Source organism: Catharus ustulatus, chromosome 6 (genome assembly GCF_009819885.2).
Source record: "Catharus ustulatus isolate bCatUst1 chromosome 6, bCatUst1.pri.v2, whole genome shotgun sequence".
In the NCBI taxonomy this organism is placed as follows: Eukaryota; Metazoa; Chordata; class Aves; order Passeriformes; family Turdidae; genus Catharus; species Catharus ustulatus.
The window spans coordinates 16,431,560-16,446,752 of NC_046226.1; the positions used below are offsets into that span (position 1 = coordinate 16,431,560).

General features: G+C 49.7%; 1 protein-coding gene across 1 annotated transcript; it reads right to left on the reverse strand.

Moving 5' to 3' along the window:
* Positions 1-1,016: 1,016 nt before the first annotated feature.
* CHGA (chromogranin A) lies at positions 1,017-14,311 on the reverse strand. The gene is made up of 8 exons (XM_033063886.2): positions 14,097-14,311; positions 13,627-13,673; positions 9,853-9,946; positions 9,376-9,444; positions 7,154-7,252; positions 5,028-5,528; positions 4,103-4,572; positions 1,017-1,544 (listed from the first exon to the last, which is right to left on the reverse strand). The coding sequence occupies exons 1-8, from the start codon at positions 14,140-14,142 to the stop codon at positions 1,461-1,463; spliced, it is 1,410 nt and encodes a 469-aa protein (XP_032919777.1). The 5' UTR covers positions 14,143-14,311; the 3' UTR covers positions 1,017-1,460.
* Positions 14,312-15,193: the final 882 nt, after the last annotated feature.

Genomic DNA, 15,193 nt, shown 5'->3' on the forward strand with positions numbered 1-15,193 from the left:
TTAGGGTAGTATTTATAGTAGCTCCATCAAGTAACATTATTTTTCCTCTTGATTTTGTGTCGGGTATGGACAATTTCTGTCTGCTGCTACCATCCTTTGAGAAAAAAACTTGTCTAACTCCTTTGGATGTGGCTGTGTTTCTGTGAGGGTTATTTGGTTTCTTGGGTTTGGGGTTGCTTTTTTTTGTTTAGTGGGGTTTTGTTGTTTGTTTTGGCAGAGGTGTGGTGGGGGTCTGAGGGTTTCTGGGAATTCATTGTGACACATAGGCCTGAGTTTGCAAGGAGTTGTATGGGGGTGCTGCTGCTGGCAAAGAGTCTGTCACCAAAAAAAAGGGAGAAACTAAATCATAGAATATGTTGAGTTGGAGGGGACCCATCCAGATCATCAAGTCCAACCACTGGCTCTGCACAAGACACCCCAAGAATCACACCATGTGCTTGAGAGCATTGTCCAAATAAGCACAGTGCCAGCTGGCCACCACGGCTCCTGTGAGCCAACGCACAGGAGGGGCATCTCCTTGGGATGGCCCTGCACCTCTGGGGAGCACATTCTCCTCCTGACTGGCCTATTTGTTGCTTCTTTCTAATCTACTCCTGTTTTGTCCACATGGCTGGACTTGGTCAAGTGCTGCCCCAGTGTTTAAACTTTTAACTGTGCTCACTGATGAGCCTCAGATGTGACCCAAGTGTCACTGGAGCACCCAGGACAGCCGGTGCTGGGGCTGAGCATGTGGCACCAGCAGCCCCCAGGTGGGCAGGGAGAGCCCCACGGCGCTTGGGAGCACAGGGGAGTGTCCCGGAGGCCAGGCCCCACAGGGCTGCAGAGCTGGAACCCGGGAAGGAGGGGAGGAGAGAAGGGAAGGAGGGAAGGAGAGAAGGGAAGGAGGGAAGGAGAGAAGGTGGGAAGCCCCATGGGGTGTGTCTGTGGTGAGGGAAGCCCTCCATTTCCCCCTCTTTGCAGGACCCTAGAGGCCCTGCAGCGTGCTGACAACCGACACTGAAGCTGCCAAAACAAAGGAAGGAACCCACTGCAATTTTATTTTTCCTTAAATTTTTTTTATATAGAATATATTACAGTCAGAGTTCTCAGCTTTTAATCAAAAGATAACAAGTTATTGCAGTTTTTTACCCAGTGAAACTACCGGTGAAAGAACTTTCTAGAAAGCTGTCCTGTCTCTTAAAAAAAAGAGGGAGAAAACCCCACCCAGACAGAAAATACACATGTAGGTTGCACTTCGCACCCACGGGCGTGTGGGCATCCGTGTGGAGAGGGGAGCATGAGGTGAGGCAGCGGCGATGGGCACAACACTATGGCGGGGGGGGCAGGCCTGGGCGCTAGCGAGGTCGGTCCTAGGCACGGTGCTTCTGCTCGGCTTAGCTGCTGTTAGATCGGGAAATGAACGCGCGGCGGAGGGAGGAGGCGGCGGCGCTGCTTCGGCCGGCACGGGGAGCGCCGGGCCCTCAGCCTCGCCTCAGCTCGTGCAGCTTGTGGGCGACGCGCTCCAGCTCAGCCTCGATGGCAGCCAGGCTCTCCAGCTCCTGGTCCTGCAACAAAATCCCAGGACGTGTCAGTGGCCACAGTGGGCAACCCTCACCCCAGAGCTACAGAGAGCCTTGCCTGCCTGCGCCATCCTTTCAGCCTGCATTTGTCCCTCTGGACAGACGAGTGTGCGCAACACTGATTACTTCTGCCCTAATGTTTAATTACTGCTGCTAGTGTTGGGGAAAAGACATGCAGCTGCCGTCCTTCCCTGTCCCCTGCCAGGCAGGGGCTGTGCCTCCAGAACACAGGGCTGGAGGTGGCAGGGGCCGGGGCAGGCTCTGCCGAGCAGCACCGGGTGCCAGCACTGGGGCAGTGGTGTCAAACCAGCCTGGGCACGGCTGCTGCCTCCTCAGAAAGTGCCACATGTGCCCTGCCTACACAGTGGACAGCCGTGTCCCCTCGTCCCACCTTACCCTGGGTCATCACTTGCATCTCCACTATGAAGATACTTTTTCTGGGAAAATAAGGACTGAGGAAGCCATCGGTTCAAAGGCTCAAGCTGCCCCTCACTTGGTAGTCTTTCTGTAGTCTCTTATGTATCTGTGCTGTCACCTGTAGCTGCTCTGTCTAATGCAGGTACTCAGATGCCTGGCTGTGTGGCTTTGCGTGTACTCAGATCATATCCAGCTGGCCCTGCCTCACTGCCAGCCCCAGCCCTGCCTGTGCCTCACAGCTGTGATCACCTGGGCTCTCCGCAGACCATGCACTCAGTGTAGCAGCAGCAGGCTGTGTGAGCAAACTTGGTGCTGTACCTTTTCCCATTGTCAAATCCGAGGTGACAGCCCCTCTCCTGTGTCAGGAGGAGCAAAGCCTTGCTGCTGCCTTTAGCAGGTGCCAACCACAAGTTGACATGGAGCCACTACACTTCAATGTGGCTGGTTTGAGAAAAGTAAAGTAAGTATGTAAAAATAAGATTTTTTTTTTCTCTTTCTGAACTATTTTCCTGAACAGGGAAAAAAAGTCACCCTGCGCCTCCACTGGGCCCTTGGCTCAGTCCCTGGGATAGGACTGGCTACAGCATGGTGCCTGCCACTCAGGGTGCCTGCAAGCACCCAGGGTGCCCAAGCAGCTATTCCATTTCATTTGAAGTGGGTCAGGGAGCAGCTGGCTAAGGCTTGCCTGGAGGAGAACTTGAGTTGCAACTGGAGCCCTCAGAGAGAGAGAAAAATAGGTTCTGAAATTCTCTGCAGCACCCAGAGAGAACTTGGCTAGACCCAAACCATTGCCTGTGTTCTCTGGCTTGCATCTGCCTGGCCCCGCATGCAGAGTCCTGGAAAGTGCAGGGGACAGCACTGTCAGCCCATATCTGTACCCATGCTGGCTTCACTGGCAAAGCCACACTGCCCCATGGCCCAAAAATGCAGAGAGGGGACAGGACAGCAGCCAGAGCTTGTGCCTTCCCTCACTGCTGCAGGCCTGGCCTTCCTCACTGACTCCCAGAGGCCCTGACCCAGTTTGAAAAGCCAACCAAACAAAAAACTCTATTTGCATCTGTAAACACAGCAGTTTTGCAGTCTCAGCAACCTCTTTTCCAATCCCCATTTGGAGACTGAGTCCACCACCTTGCAGACAAGGTTCACCCCAGAGCCCCTCACAGGAGCAGTGGGAGCAGCCTCCCTGGGTGACAGATGTGAGAAGCGAGCAGGCAGTGGTGGGAGGCAGATGGGGCAGCCCACCCCACCCCACTGCATTCCTGCTTCCAGCTGAGACTTTTGGCTTTGCTTTGAACCAACACAACTGGAGATGCTCTCATGGGAGGGATGCTGATGGGTAATTTTTGGCCAATGGTTTGGTGCACAGCTGAGTCAAGAGGAGTGTTTTGGAGGCAAGAGAGCCAACTTCACTCACCTGCTGCCCCAGCCTGTTCCCAGGCATCTGATCATGGCCTGTCCCAGGCCCACAAAGCCCAAGCCCAGCATCACTGCCCAGTCCCCTGCATTATCCCAAATAACTCTGCCTGGAGCTGGGCCTTAGCACAAAGGTGAACCCACCAGCAGTTCCTGGCTGCTGGGGATGTACTGAGCTATTACCTAGCATCACACAAGGTATCAGGGAAGGAGATCTCTGACTTTGGAAGCCTGGCTCAGATGAATTTCTGTATCTGTAACCATTTCCACTCCAATGCCGCAGGTCTCTCACCACAGCTGGATCCCTGACTCACCTCTAGGAGGTCTGACATTGCTCACTCCATCCCTGAGACAGGGAAAGCATTCCTTTGGACTTGGAAGGGCTTTGGGACACAAGGACTACCCCTAGACTCCAGTTATAGCTCTGGTCACTATGTCCAGCACAGGCCAGTGTAGAAGTCCTGTCACTGGAGTCATGACTGGTGGGCAGGGAATGCTTTTGCGCTAGTCACTAAAACAAGGATAAAAACCAAAGACACAGCCAGGTGAAAACTTCAATAATACCTGAGGCTGCACGAGTAGAAATTCACTAAGCATCAACATAGTGTCACAGAGGACCACGCTGACTACATTAATGCCAGAATACCATCCACATCTCCAAGTGAAGCTTGGATAGCTGGGTGGGATTTATTCTTAAGCCTGTGTATACCAACCTCTGTTCTCCTGTTAGCGCTGCCTTCCTCATCCTTCTTTTCTTCAGGCATGGGAGCAAGTGGAAAGCCTCCTTCACTGCTGTCCTCCTTCGATTGATGCTTCCATGACCTTCTCACATCTTCCTCTGGACTACTGAAGGCATACTTGCGGGACCTGAATGTCTTTTTCATGGACCTGTCTGGGTCTTCCTCACTATCATTTTCCTCCATGCGTTTCTTTGATGTCAGCTGCTTGGCCAGCTCATCCATTTTGTTCCACCTCTTGGTGTCTTCCCACTCCCTGGAGGACTCCTCCATCTCATCGCTTTTGGCATCCCTGGGCTGAAAGGTGTCCTCTTCTCCCTGCATCTCCTCATCCTCCAGGCGATGCCTTCCTCCTCTCAGTGCCCGGGGTTGCTCTTCCTCCTCCTCTTCCTCCTCCTCTTCAGAGCTCCGCACATCTTTTCCAAATCCCAGTTCATCATCGCTATCTGAAAGAGCATTAAACAAAGCAGTGAGCACAACTGTTAACCTGTTTAAGGTCCACCTTTAAACTGAGCCTTCAGTGGTGATGCCAGATGTATTTCTTGGCTTAGGCCTGCTTTCCCAAGATTCTGGGGAATCCACTCTCATATTGCCATGTCAGTAATGGGGCTTGAAGGTGACAGTCAAAACTCCTGTAGGAAGCTCAGGGAAGATGAATTAGCTGTCCCCAGGAGCTGTGAGAGCTGAGTGGTGAGGCAGCTGCAGTGCCTGTGTTATCTGCTGTGCACGGGCCTGTGTGTCAGATGTTTGTGGTGGGGTCTGGGTGGCTGCTGGCCAGTGTGTGTTTCTGTAAACCCAGTAAGCACCTGCCTCAACTTTTTGGCTTTGAAGCCTCTAACCTATGTGTCTCAGTGCTCTCAGCTCACGCCAGGAAGGCATCAATGGAGTCTGGGATACGTACTGTCACCCCCCTGCATCTCCTCAGCCTCCTCATCCTCCTCAGCCAAATCGAGTGACCTCTCTGCTTCGGTAGGGTCCTCCTCTGCAGCTTCATCTCCATCATCCTCCCGCTCCACACGTTCCCCTGCTACCTCCTTGCTGTGCTCCTGGCCCTGCCTGGATGGCTCTTCTCTCTCATCCTCAAGCTCCAGGCTGTCCCTGGAGCCTCTGGGCTCCTCCTCTTCATCCCCTTGCTGCTGCTGCTCATCCTCACTGAAATTTTTGCCAATGTGGTTGTCCAAAACTTTGTTTCGATGGGTATCTTCTCTATCCCTGATGTCATTGCTCTCAGCTTCCTCCTGATCCTCTTTCTCAGTAGGGTTGGTATCCTGTGGCCTGGGTTCCCTCTCCTCCAGGCTGTTTTTTCCCTCCTCTGAATCTTCATTTTGCTGGGGTTTCTGTGCTGCCAGCTCAGCCAGGGACCCTGTGGGCTGCTCCTCTTCAGGGCGCTCCTCTGCTGCATCTACAGAGGGAGAAACAAGGAGAAAAACCTCTGCTGAGAGCTCCTTTCACAACCAGCAAAGGCCAAGCATTTCTTAGGGAGTTTCAGCCCTGCTCAAGAATCTGCTTAACCAGCCCATGGATCCTTTTGCAAGTCACTTCAGCATATGTTTGCATTCAAGCAAGGCAGTGTTCTCTCTGGTGCCTGTGCTCCTGGAGAGACTTGCAAGGCTGAAGTCAAACATATGCTGAAGTGTTTTGCTGAAGCACAGTCCTCATCACCATCTCTTGATATGCCAGCCACGAACTCACCCTGCATGAAACCAGACTGCATGTAAAATGAAATTATTTAGGAGTGTAATATGGCACTTGCACAGCTCTCCCTGCTCTGAGTGCTGCACTCATATCACATCCTTATTTCTCCCACCAGGCTGAAAAGGCAGCCAGCCCTGTTCACAGGGTGCTGGAGGGAGGAGGGGAGTCTCTGCTTCTGCAAATGAACTACTCAGCAGGAGCTTAATGTGGGCTGAGTATTTCCTCTTGCTCAAGGGAGACTGGCTTTTTTAACACTGTTATCCAGAGAAAACACTTTGCAAAAGAAAATATGGGAGCTTAAAATCCAGAGACATATGGAAAGGTAAGTGCAGCCCCAAGTAGGGCTGAGGAGTGTGACAGGGTGAGGAGATGCAGCAAGCTGGTCACACAAGGCTGGTGGCCACCAGTGGCACTGTGCTGGTGTCACCAGACTGTCAGTGGGCCTGAATGGCCCATGTGCCACATTTCATCTTCACTTCATCTTCCTCTGTCTCTACATTGCTGGAGCAAGAGTTTCAGGTGTGTTTTGGCAGTAGGGAGATGCAGTGCCACCATCCTACCTGTTGGATTTTGGTGGTGCTGGCTGCAGCAGCAGCAGCAGCCCCTGGGGGTGTCACTCCTTACCGCTCTAAGCAGCTTTGGACTGGTGCCACAGCAGTGATGTGCAGCTGAGGGCCAGCCATGTGCCCCGGAGCTGCTTGAGACCTTCTATGGGTGCCCTGCTGCTACTGGATGAGGAGTCACATCACCTCATATTGGCATCGTGTCTTCCTGACAAGGAAAAGGGAAGGGGCCGACCCCTCCTTTCTGCTAAACTGCCTGTCTGTAGTAAGGCCAGAGAAACATTGACAGAGGGAAATCCCAGCTGAAGGGGATCTTTCCAAGATACCAGTGTTTTGTGTGGGCATGTGCACTGTGTGTGTTTCCATTTTCACTTCAGAGATCCGTTACTTAATGTCTTAGATTCCCGGAAACAAGGGTGACAGGCAAAATCCCAGATCACTCTTGCCTGTATCACTGACTCTTTCAGTGCAGGGTTTCCCTGGCTGTGACTCATTTTAAGTGTTACAAGTGAGTGAAAGTGTCGGCAGCAGGGTGGAAAAGTCAGTGTCATTTTGATAACTTGACCATCACTGGTTATTATAGATCAGAAACTACATGTTGTTTGAACTGGTAAATAAGAACAAGGAAAACACCAGGTTGCTTGTGTGTGACAGCAGCATCATCAAAGATGCCTAAAAGAGAAGCAGATGGACATATCAAGGCTGTTTGAAAGAAGATTCCTGTTTACAGCCTGACCTGGATTTTCTGGGGGTGGAGGCTGACACTGACCTCTCTGCTTGTTCCTGTCGTTCTGACTTTCAAGGACTTCAGAAAGTTCATCTTCAAAGCCACTATTTTTCTTCTGCTGCTGAGTTCTCTCATTGGCACCTGTGTCAAAAGTAAAAAAAGTAGGGAAAGGCAACAGTCCCCTCTGTGTTTCAGAAAGTAGAGGTAGGAAAATAGTTCTGCACTCTTTATATTCACTACAGTGGAAATATCTACCTGGGAGGAGTGAGACTGGAGGGTATGTGGATCAACTGCAGTAACAAAACTACAATCAAAAACATCATCTTCAGGAAAGAAAATAGTCTCTAAATAGAGACACAGGGTTGCCAGGAAAACTAATATTGATGGAGAGCTAGGGAATAAGAGGTGCTGAACTGCAGCACACTGAGGGCAACAAAAGACTTCATCACCAAAGTACTGAAGGATGAAAATTGCCTTCTGCCAGATTCTGCCTACGCATCTCTGATGAGGTGAGTGCTGAAAGTTTCTGTATCCTCCAGCCTGGCTGAGGGGGGCCCTCTTCCCTGGGTGCTGGGAGGAAGAAGCAGCATTCATTCCCAGTGCAGGGGTAGATTGGAGCTCCAATGCCCCACACATTAGCTCTGGGATTATGGAGCCTGCTAGAAAAATACAACACCCTGGAGAGAGGTGTCTGAAGGCAGCATGAGCTGCAGGTCAGGCTGCAGCTGTCCTGGCAACCAGCAATGGGATCTGCAAGCCAAACAAGCCCTAACCCAGCTCATGACCTGCTTCTATGCCTTAATGCAAGGGCAAGAGCCAGTGCTGCCAGCCCAGTTCTCTCTAGCCCAGAATTGAATGGTGTGGCCTCTCCAGCCTGAGCAGAACCAGCTGCACCAGCATAGAGGACACCAAGATTAACAACTTTGCTTTTCCCTTGCTCTACAAGACTGTTCCACCTCCAATCACTGTGATCTGTAGATTGGATCTCATGTTACCCTGGGACTAAGTGGTGTGATGGGCTCAGGCTGAGGAGAGTGGAGCAAGGTGCACCTCCATAAAATGAGTCAGTCCCTTTTCATGGACTCCGTGCTGAGTGGCACAGCCTGTCAGATAGATCTGAGTGCTCCTCCTCAAATTCCTGGTGTGTCTGGGCAGCCACATCCCAGCATACTGAAGAGGCCATGTCTTCTTTCCTCTGGATCACCAGAGTATCCATGGATTCCATCTGGATTCCATCTGAGCCTCTGGTCCCTCCACCATTTGGGTAGTGACTAAAATATGGATTTGGGAGCTGCATGAAACTCTTTCCCAGCTCTGACTTCCTGATTTTTACCTCTCTCTTCTCCCTGTTGCCTCTGTGGCTTCCTTGCTCTGAAAGCATTCTGATGGCACTGCCTTCCAGCCATCGCTGGAGGACTTGCCACACAGGAACAGGGCACGGTGATGTCCTAGTTATTGTCTCTCTGGTGATGCCCAGCTGCCCCCTGGTTACCCCAGGGAGAAGGAGTAGGGAAGGCCACAGGTGTTCTCCCTGCAGCTGGGAGAGCCCTGTTGCAGCCTCATCCAGACAGAGGGATCTGGACTAGCTCTGAAGTAACCTTGCCTGGGATCTGTGTGTTAACTCTGGGCAGCTGAGAATGTCCCTTTCTTCCCTCAACACCCCTTGGCACAGCTCCATGGTGCTGCTGCTGCTGCTCCCACATTGACCAGTGGTCAGAGCAGCCTGCATCTCTCCAAACCAAAGAAACTGGCATTTGAGTTAAGGAAGCCATCAAAAATAGCCATTAGCTCAAGAATATTTTCACTGGGGTCTTTTGGGTAAAAGTCTTACTGTTCAGTGGGGCTTCCCTGCTGGGATTAGTGCTAGACTCCAACTACACAGACAGTGGAGATTTTCTTGCCTTTTATTCTAGTTTGGGAGCTGGTGATTATTTGTTAAATTAAATTACAATGTTTCCTTTTAGAGTTCTCCCACCTCAAAATGTCTAGACTCTTCATCACCACTAAGTTACATTGATAGCTATTGAAATAACCAGATACATATTGGAGTTACTATAAACAAAATTCTTGTCCCCACTCATACAATCTCTGCTGAAAATCTTGGAACTACATTTCCTAGGGCATATTTATATAATCTCAAATTTATATAAAATATAAAAACAACCACAAAATGAAACAAGCAATAAAGCTGCATAAGGGACTACAACAGAAGTAAATAATTTTCCCTATAGTTACATTTCCAAAAAAAAATACTGGCACTGTACCTTGAGCAGCAATTTCCTGAAGTTCCTTCAATAAGTTTTGGTGGCGAAGGATAGAAATAATTCGTTCATCTGCAAGAGGGGAGACTCAGTACAGAAAATAGTGAAAACACACCTCCCCCAACCCCAGGAAATCAAATAGAACCCCAAATACCACTCCTTCATTTGCTCTTCTCTTTCCCTTGGCCTGATAGGCTCTCACATCTCTTAACCATGTGATTAAGACGACAGGAAGGTCCTATGGAAACCAGGCAGTTTGGTGTCACCCGGCAGCCCCATGGCCACAATGCCAGTCTGGGACAAACAGTGGCCCCATCCCTGCTCCTGGGGCCCAGTACAGCCCAGTGGAAAAGGAAGGTGAAGGTGTCAGGGACCCCTTACAGGGGTCCAGAGGCCAGGGCTCAGTTGGTCAGAGCAGGACCAGCCCCCAATTGCCAGATTTGCTTTTGCTGATACCCAGCATTAAGTCTGAGGCAGTACCTCCTCGGAGAGTTTCTAGGCATTCCTCACTGATCGGCAGGGGGTTTGGCTTAGATAAAGTATCAGAGATGACCTCTACAATGCACTTCATCACCTAGAAAGAGACAAGAATACAAATTGAAAAACTGGGTTTTTTGTCTTTTGTTCCTACTTGTCACCAAGGCTAAAGTACAGCAGATGATGGCACAGTTCTTGCTTTTCTGGTCAAGCCAGAACTGAATGTTCAGTTCTTGTTTTCCTTAATGCAGGAACAGAAGGTACCTCCTGCAACTGAGAAGTGAGCAAATTACACATGGCAATGGAGAGAGCTTCTTCCACATGACACACAATTCAGCTGAGGATTGCACAGCTTCAGACCATCCCAGAGTCTGAGCACATCTGGAGAGTAAAGGGTATCTAATATATATACAGAAAATCCAAAATCATCCTCTTCTAAGTCAATATGTCTCAACCTGCATCTCACAAAAAGACTCAGTGGGAGATTGGAGAGAGCAAAAAGTGGTCATAGCTGTTCAATATATGACCTTGAAATTTTAAGAGCTCTTCAAACCCTGGGAAGGACACCATAGTTATATGGAAGGTGAGGTGAGGCAAACTACTTTCAAACACAGATGAGAAATACTGCTCTCAAACCCTAGAAAGTACAAGATGCTCTGGAGAAGTGTCTGACCTTGTGCTTTGAGTGTTCAAGCCATCTTTCATAGACTGGAAGAGCTCTACAGGATGGCAAGTCATCTGAAAGCAAAGAAGTTCTGACACAGCTTCTCAGACAGGATGAATTCTGAGTCCACCCTTTCCAGCAGCCAGGAGTGTTATTTATCTAATTTGTCACCTGCACTGGGATTGCAGGCATCCTTGCCATGCCAAGACACACTGCTGGGAGCCCTAGTCTGTGGTCACTTAGACCCAAATGATCATACAGGACAGAAACATTCACTCCAGTCTGGTGCTGATTAGTAGTGTAGGAATCAGGCAGTTTAGTTCAAAAGGATGATTATTTATAAAGCAATCTAGGAAAAATGTAAGTCTCACAATTGCCTCTGGAAAATAGAGAGGCTAAATTGAAAAAAGGAATACAAGTTAAGCCTTGGAGGCAAAACATTCACTCACTCTACCTCTTTCTCCTGATGATTTCAGCAGGCAGCCCTGAGAGCCCTGACCTCCCCCACAATGTACCATTCTCAGGAGAGCAGAGCGCTGTGGCTGCAGTAGAAATTAAGCACAAGCCAGCAGTCCCCAATCATCCAAAATGCTGTTCATTCAAGCAGTTGGATATATTCACAGGACAGTTGGAATGGGAAAACTCTCACCCTGTGTAAGGAGAGAATTCTTTTGCAGATCACAGCCATAAAATGCTGAACTCTACGCCTTACATAGTTTGAGGGAACTGCCAGATGGATTAAAAATGCTGCAGGAAAGATTAAAAAAAACACCCCAAAACAGGGAATTTCCCTGGTATCATTATATATGTCACAAGAAATTCATGAATAGTGATTTTAGATGACTTTGAGTCACTCCAAATAGAAAAAAACCTCCCAGATTCTGATATTTCTTTCTCATGTTTTCCAACCTCTGGACCCACTTATTGTAGCAGTATTTGATGCAGCTTCAGAAGTAAAGACTTTCTCAGCATGACAAGTAAGATTCTGGTTCAATGAAATATTCTATTCAAGCTTTTTCAAGACTTCTAAGCTGATCTAAGGTCTTTGTCTGAGCATAAAGAGACACATCACTCACCACAGAAATACATTCAGCTCTGTGGAGGAGCTTTGTAAAGTAATGAAATGAAGAGTGCAGTCATCCCACAACACTGTCCTTGTCTTTTTGTTAGAGGAGGTCTTGCAGAGTGAGACTTCACAAGGTCATGAAACAACAGCCTGCATCAGGAAATGGAGGAGATCCTTTCCAAATGAATGTAATTAATCCAGTGCAGAAACTTGGACTGGAATTTTGCCATAGCTATCATCTAACCATGAGCATGTAACTAGATCCTCAAGAGCAGCTCACAATGTCCATACACAGAAATCTCCAAGGGGCTGTGCCCTTACAAGGACAGACTTCTCTATATTTGAGCTCAGCTATGCCCTCCTAAAACATATGATTATAAGTGAGAAATAGTGTCCTTCAAGCACAAGAGTGGGCAAACACCAGAGACATTGTAAATGCTTTGGTCTTGTTCAGCTCCCTGTGGAAAGCACTTGGTGTAAGGAAAGTCTGATGAGCTGTCCAGGAAAGGCCTGCAGGTGCTGACTACTCATTACATAGCCCTGAGCCACCCACAAATGCTGGTGGCACACAGCATGGTGTGTAGGAAGAGCTGCAGTGCTTGTTGCTGTATTCATGTGATGATATCCCTGCCCTAATCTATTCCAGAAGACCAGGAATTCCTTCCCTGAAATGCTGTGTCTCAGAGGATGGTGAAGGCAGGAAAGCCCTAATGGCTTTTTCCAGTTGCAGCAAATTCAAGAGAAAGTTGATTTTGCTCCCAGCTAGAGCCTGTGTCAGTGTAATACCCAGGGAAAGGGGGCAGTCTTGGGTAAGTCCTTTCTTGGTGGAAGCTTTTCCTTAGAGTTGCACCATCTGCCACAGAAGTGCGATTCTGTACACATAGAATATATTGGGGAATAGATCTCACAAGGAAAATCATATGATTAATGGATTGTCCCATCAGATGCCCACTCCAGCATGGAAAGTTGAAGCAGTAAGTGCCTGTGCAGCACACAGCCTGAGGAAGGCACCCAGTGTCTCACAGCTCATGGCTCAGTCCCAGCAAGGGCTAAGCAGGCTAAAAGTCTTAACAAAGCAACTGCTCTCCAGGCCCAGGCACGTCTCACAGGACCCAGGGAGGTGTTGCTTGTGGCACACATCCTGCAGGTAACCTGCAATGGAGCTGTGGCTGAGACTGGCATCAGTGTGCCCTCCCCTGCTGCTGCCTGGGGAAAACATTATGTGGATACAAGATTTCATAACATGAAACAGTTCAAGAAGTAAAATGGAAAAAGACCGGAGTTTCCTTTATCGACATGAGCTTCCAAAGGAATTTTAATTTGGGTAGCCAAGAGAGCAGCTCATATGAAAGATGGGGAAGGGGGGTCAGGGAGTCGTGTCTGACACAGATAAACACAGGCAAACCCCCCTATCCAAGCATTTAGGTGGCAAAATGGGAGTGCACGTTTGTGAAGTGCAGCTCTAAATGCTGGAGAGTGTGACACAGATATGTGCACAGAAGCTTGTAAAGGAGGGTTGGAGAGGTCAGCCAAGTCCTGCACTGCTCGTAGCCATCCAGACAGGCTGAGCAGGAACTGAGGATGGATTAGCAAGCTGAGAGTACCAGTTGCCTATTTTTCCAGAGCATGCATGTTTAAGTGGCACACATACAAACTCACATGTATACGCCCCCAAACACACACAGTTCCTGAATCACATCTCCCCCCACTCTCCCTTGAGTCACCTCCTGTTGGGAGCTTTGAAAAGCTGAAAGTAGGAGGACTAAGGAGAGTTATACGCAGCCTCCATCTCCTCTCTAAACAAGCTTGCCTGATCCCTCTGTTATATCCCGAGGGACTTCCTTGGCCACCCAGAAGTGGATGTACAAAGGGTAAATTCTGTTAGGAAGGGAGCAGAGATCAATCCTGCTGTAGGATCTTATGCAAATTCCTGGCACTTCCTACAGGGTATTTCAGTGGGAGCGGCCCAAAACCAACCAGCTAGGTGGAGGTGAAACATCCCATCCTTTCTCTTCATTTGACCCTTTCACTACAGGTTCATCCTTACCTTAGTGTCGCCCTTGTTCATGTCATTTGTCACAGGAAGGGAGACGGCTGTAAGGTAAGTGGAGCACAAAAAAGAGAATTTATTATTCATCTCATCTGGAAGACAAGCAGAGAAACATTATTCTGCTAAAATGGGAAGAGGGGTATCTCTCTGATGGAAGTGGTCCCTGGGCGCAGCAGCTGGATGTGTGCATTGTGGGGTGGGAAGGGAAGGGAAGGGAAGGGAAGGGAAGGGAAGGGAAGGGAAGGGAAGGGAAGGGAAGGGAAGGGAAGGGAAGGGAAGGGAAGGGAAGGTGGCCGGGCCGGCAGGGCCCGTGCGGCGCTCGGCTGTGACCTTGCGGCGGGCGCTGTCCGCGGTGCTGAAGGGCCGGGCTGTCCCTGTCCGCGGTACTGCAGGCGCGGGCGGAGCGGGGCCGGGGCAGCGCTGCCGAGGGGCCCAGGGGGACACGGACCCAGCCCAGCCCCACTTACCCGGCACGGCCAGGAGCAGGACGGCGAGCAGTTCTGGCCGGCTCATGGTGCTGGCGGGATGCAGGCAGGGAGAAAGGGGCAAAGGGCGAGACTGTCGTGGCGTGGGGGCTCCAGGCGAGGTGCCGGGGGGAGACCAGCACGGAGCGTGTGTATCTACGCCAGTGCCCTGGCTGAAGATCCCAGATGGGGCACTGCAGCAACCGGCTCATTTATATATCTCAGCCCTCGGAAATGGCGTCAGGAGGAAGCCACCTCCTCCTCTGCCCCCTCCCCTCGCACACAGGCTTCCCATCAGCCTCCATCGCTCGCCGGGTGTCGGAGGAGCCCCGACCTCCCCGGCTGCCCCTGCAAAGGTGTCAGCATCTGGCTGCTCCATTATCTCACACTCTGCAGTCACAGGAAGGCTGAGAGGTGTGTTTCCAGGACACCGCTTTTTGGCACTTCACCCGTCACTGGCAATCTGCGACACCTCTGCACGTGTGCCCTCTCTGTATGTACCTGTAGCCAAACGTGAGGCACCCCATGTGTCCCGGCCAGCATTGCCACCTGTAGATGGTTTTGCCTCCTCAGGGCCTGCTTGTCTTTCACTGATCATAGAAGTTTAGAACAGGTGGTGAAATTTTTAGATGTGTTTTAAATACCTCCACTTCAGGGAACTGGTCACCATGAAAAGGGCTTGCAAATGGACATGGTAAGTCCCTGCAGTTCTATGAAAAGTTTGTTAGAAGGATATTACTTGTGGTAAAAATCAAAGGCTGGTGCATCTGTACATCTATGTCTCTACAAGCAAAATTTTAATAGGTTGCTACCCTTTGTTCTATGCTTTATAACACTCTTTAGCAATACCCTGCACTCCAAAGTTGAAGTAACCAAGATTACCTGGCTGCCAGTTTGCATTGACAAGGGACAAAGAGGAAACAACAAATTGTATAATTCTCTTTAGTCACAAGAATTTCCATGCTTTTGAAAGAAATGGCTGTCTAATTTTTGGATGAAGCTTCTTTCAGGTCAGCCTGGATTCTTTGTTTAAAGTGACTCCAATGCTTCTTTAGGACAGTGCTTCTTTAGGAATAGCAGCTCTACTACTCCATTCTATT

Excerpts from the sequence above, each read along its gene's own strand:
- CHGA (XM_033063886.2), bottom strand. The coding sequence starts at position 14,142 with ATGAGCCGGCCAGAACTGCTCGCCGTCCTGCTCCTGGCCGTGCCGG. Across the intron at positions 9,445-9,852 it reads CCTAGAAACTCTCCGAGGAG|ATGAACGAATTATTTCTATC; the intron begins GTACTGCCTCAG and ends CCCCTCTTGCAG. Across the intron at positions 5,529-7,153 it reads CGACAGGAACAAGCAGAGAG|ATGCAGCAGAGGAGCGCCCT; the intron begins GTCAGTGTCAGC and ends CTCCCTCTGTAG.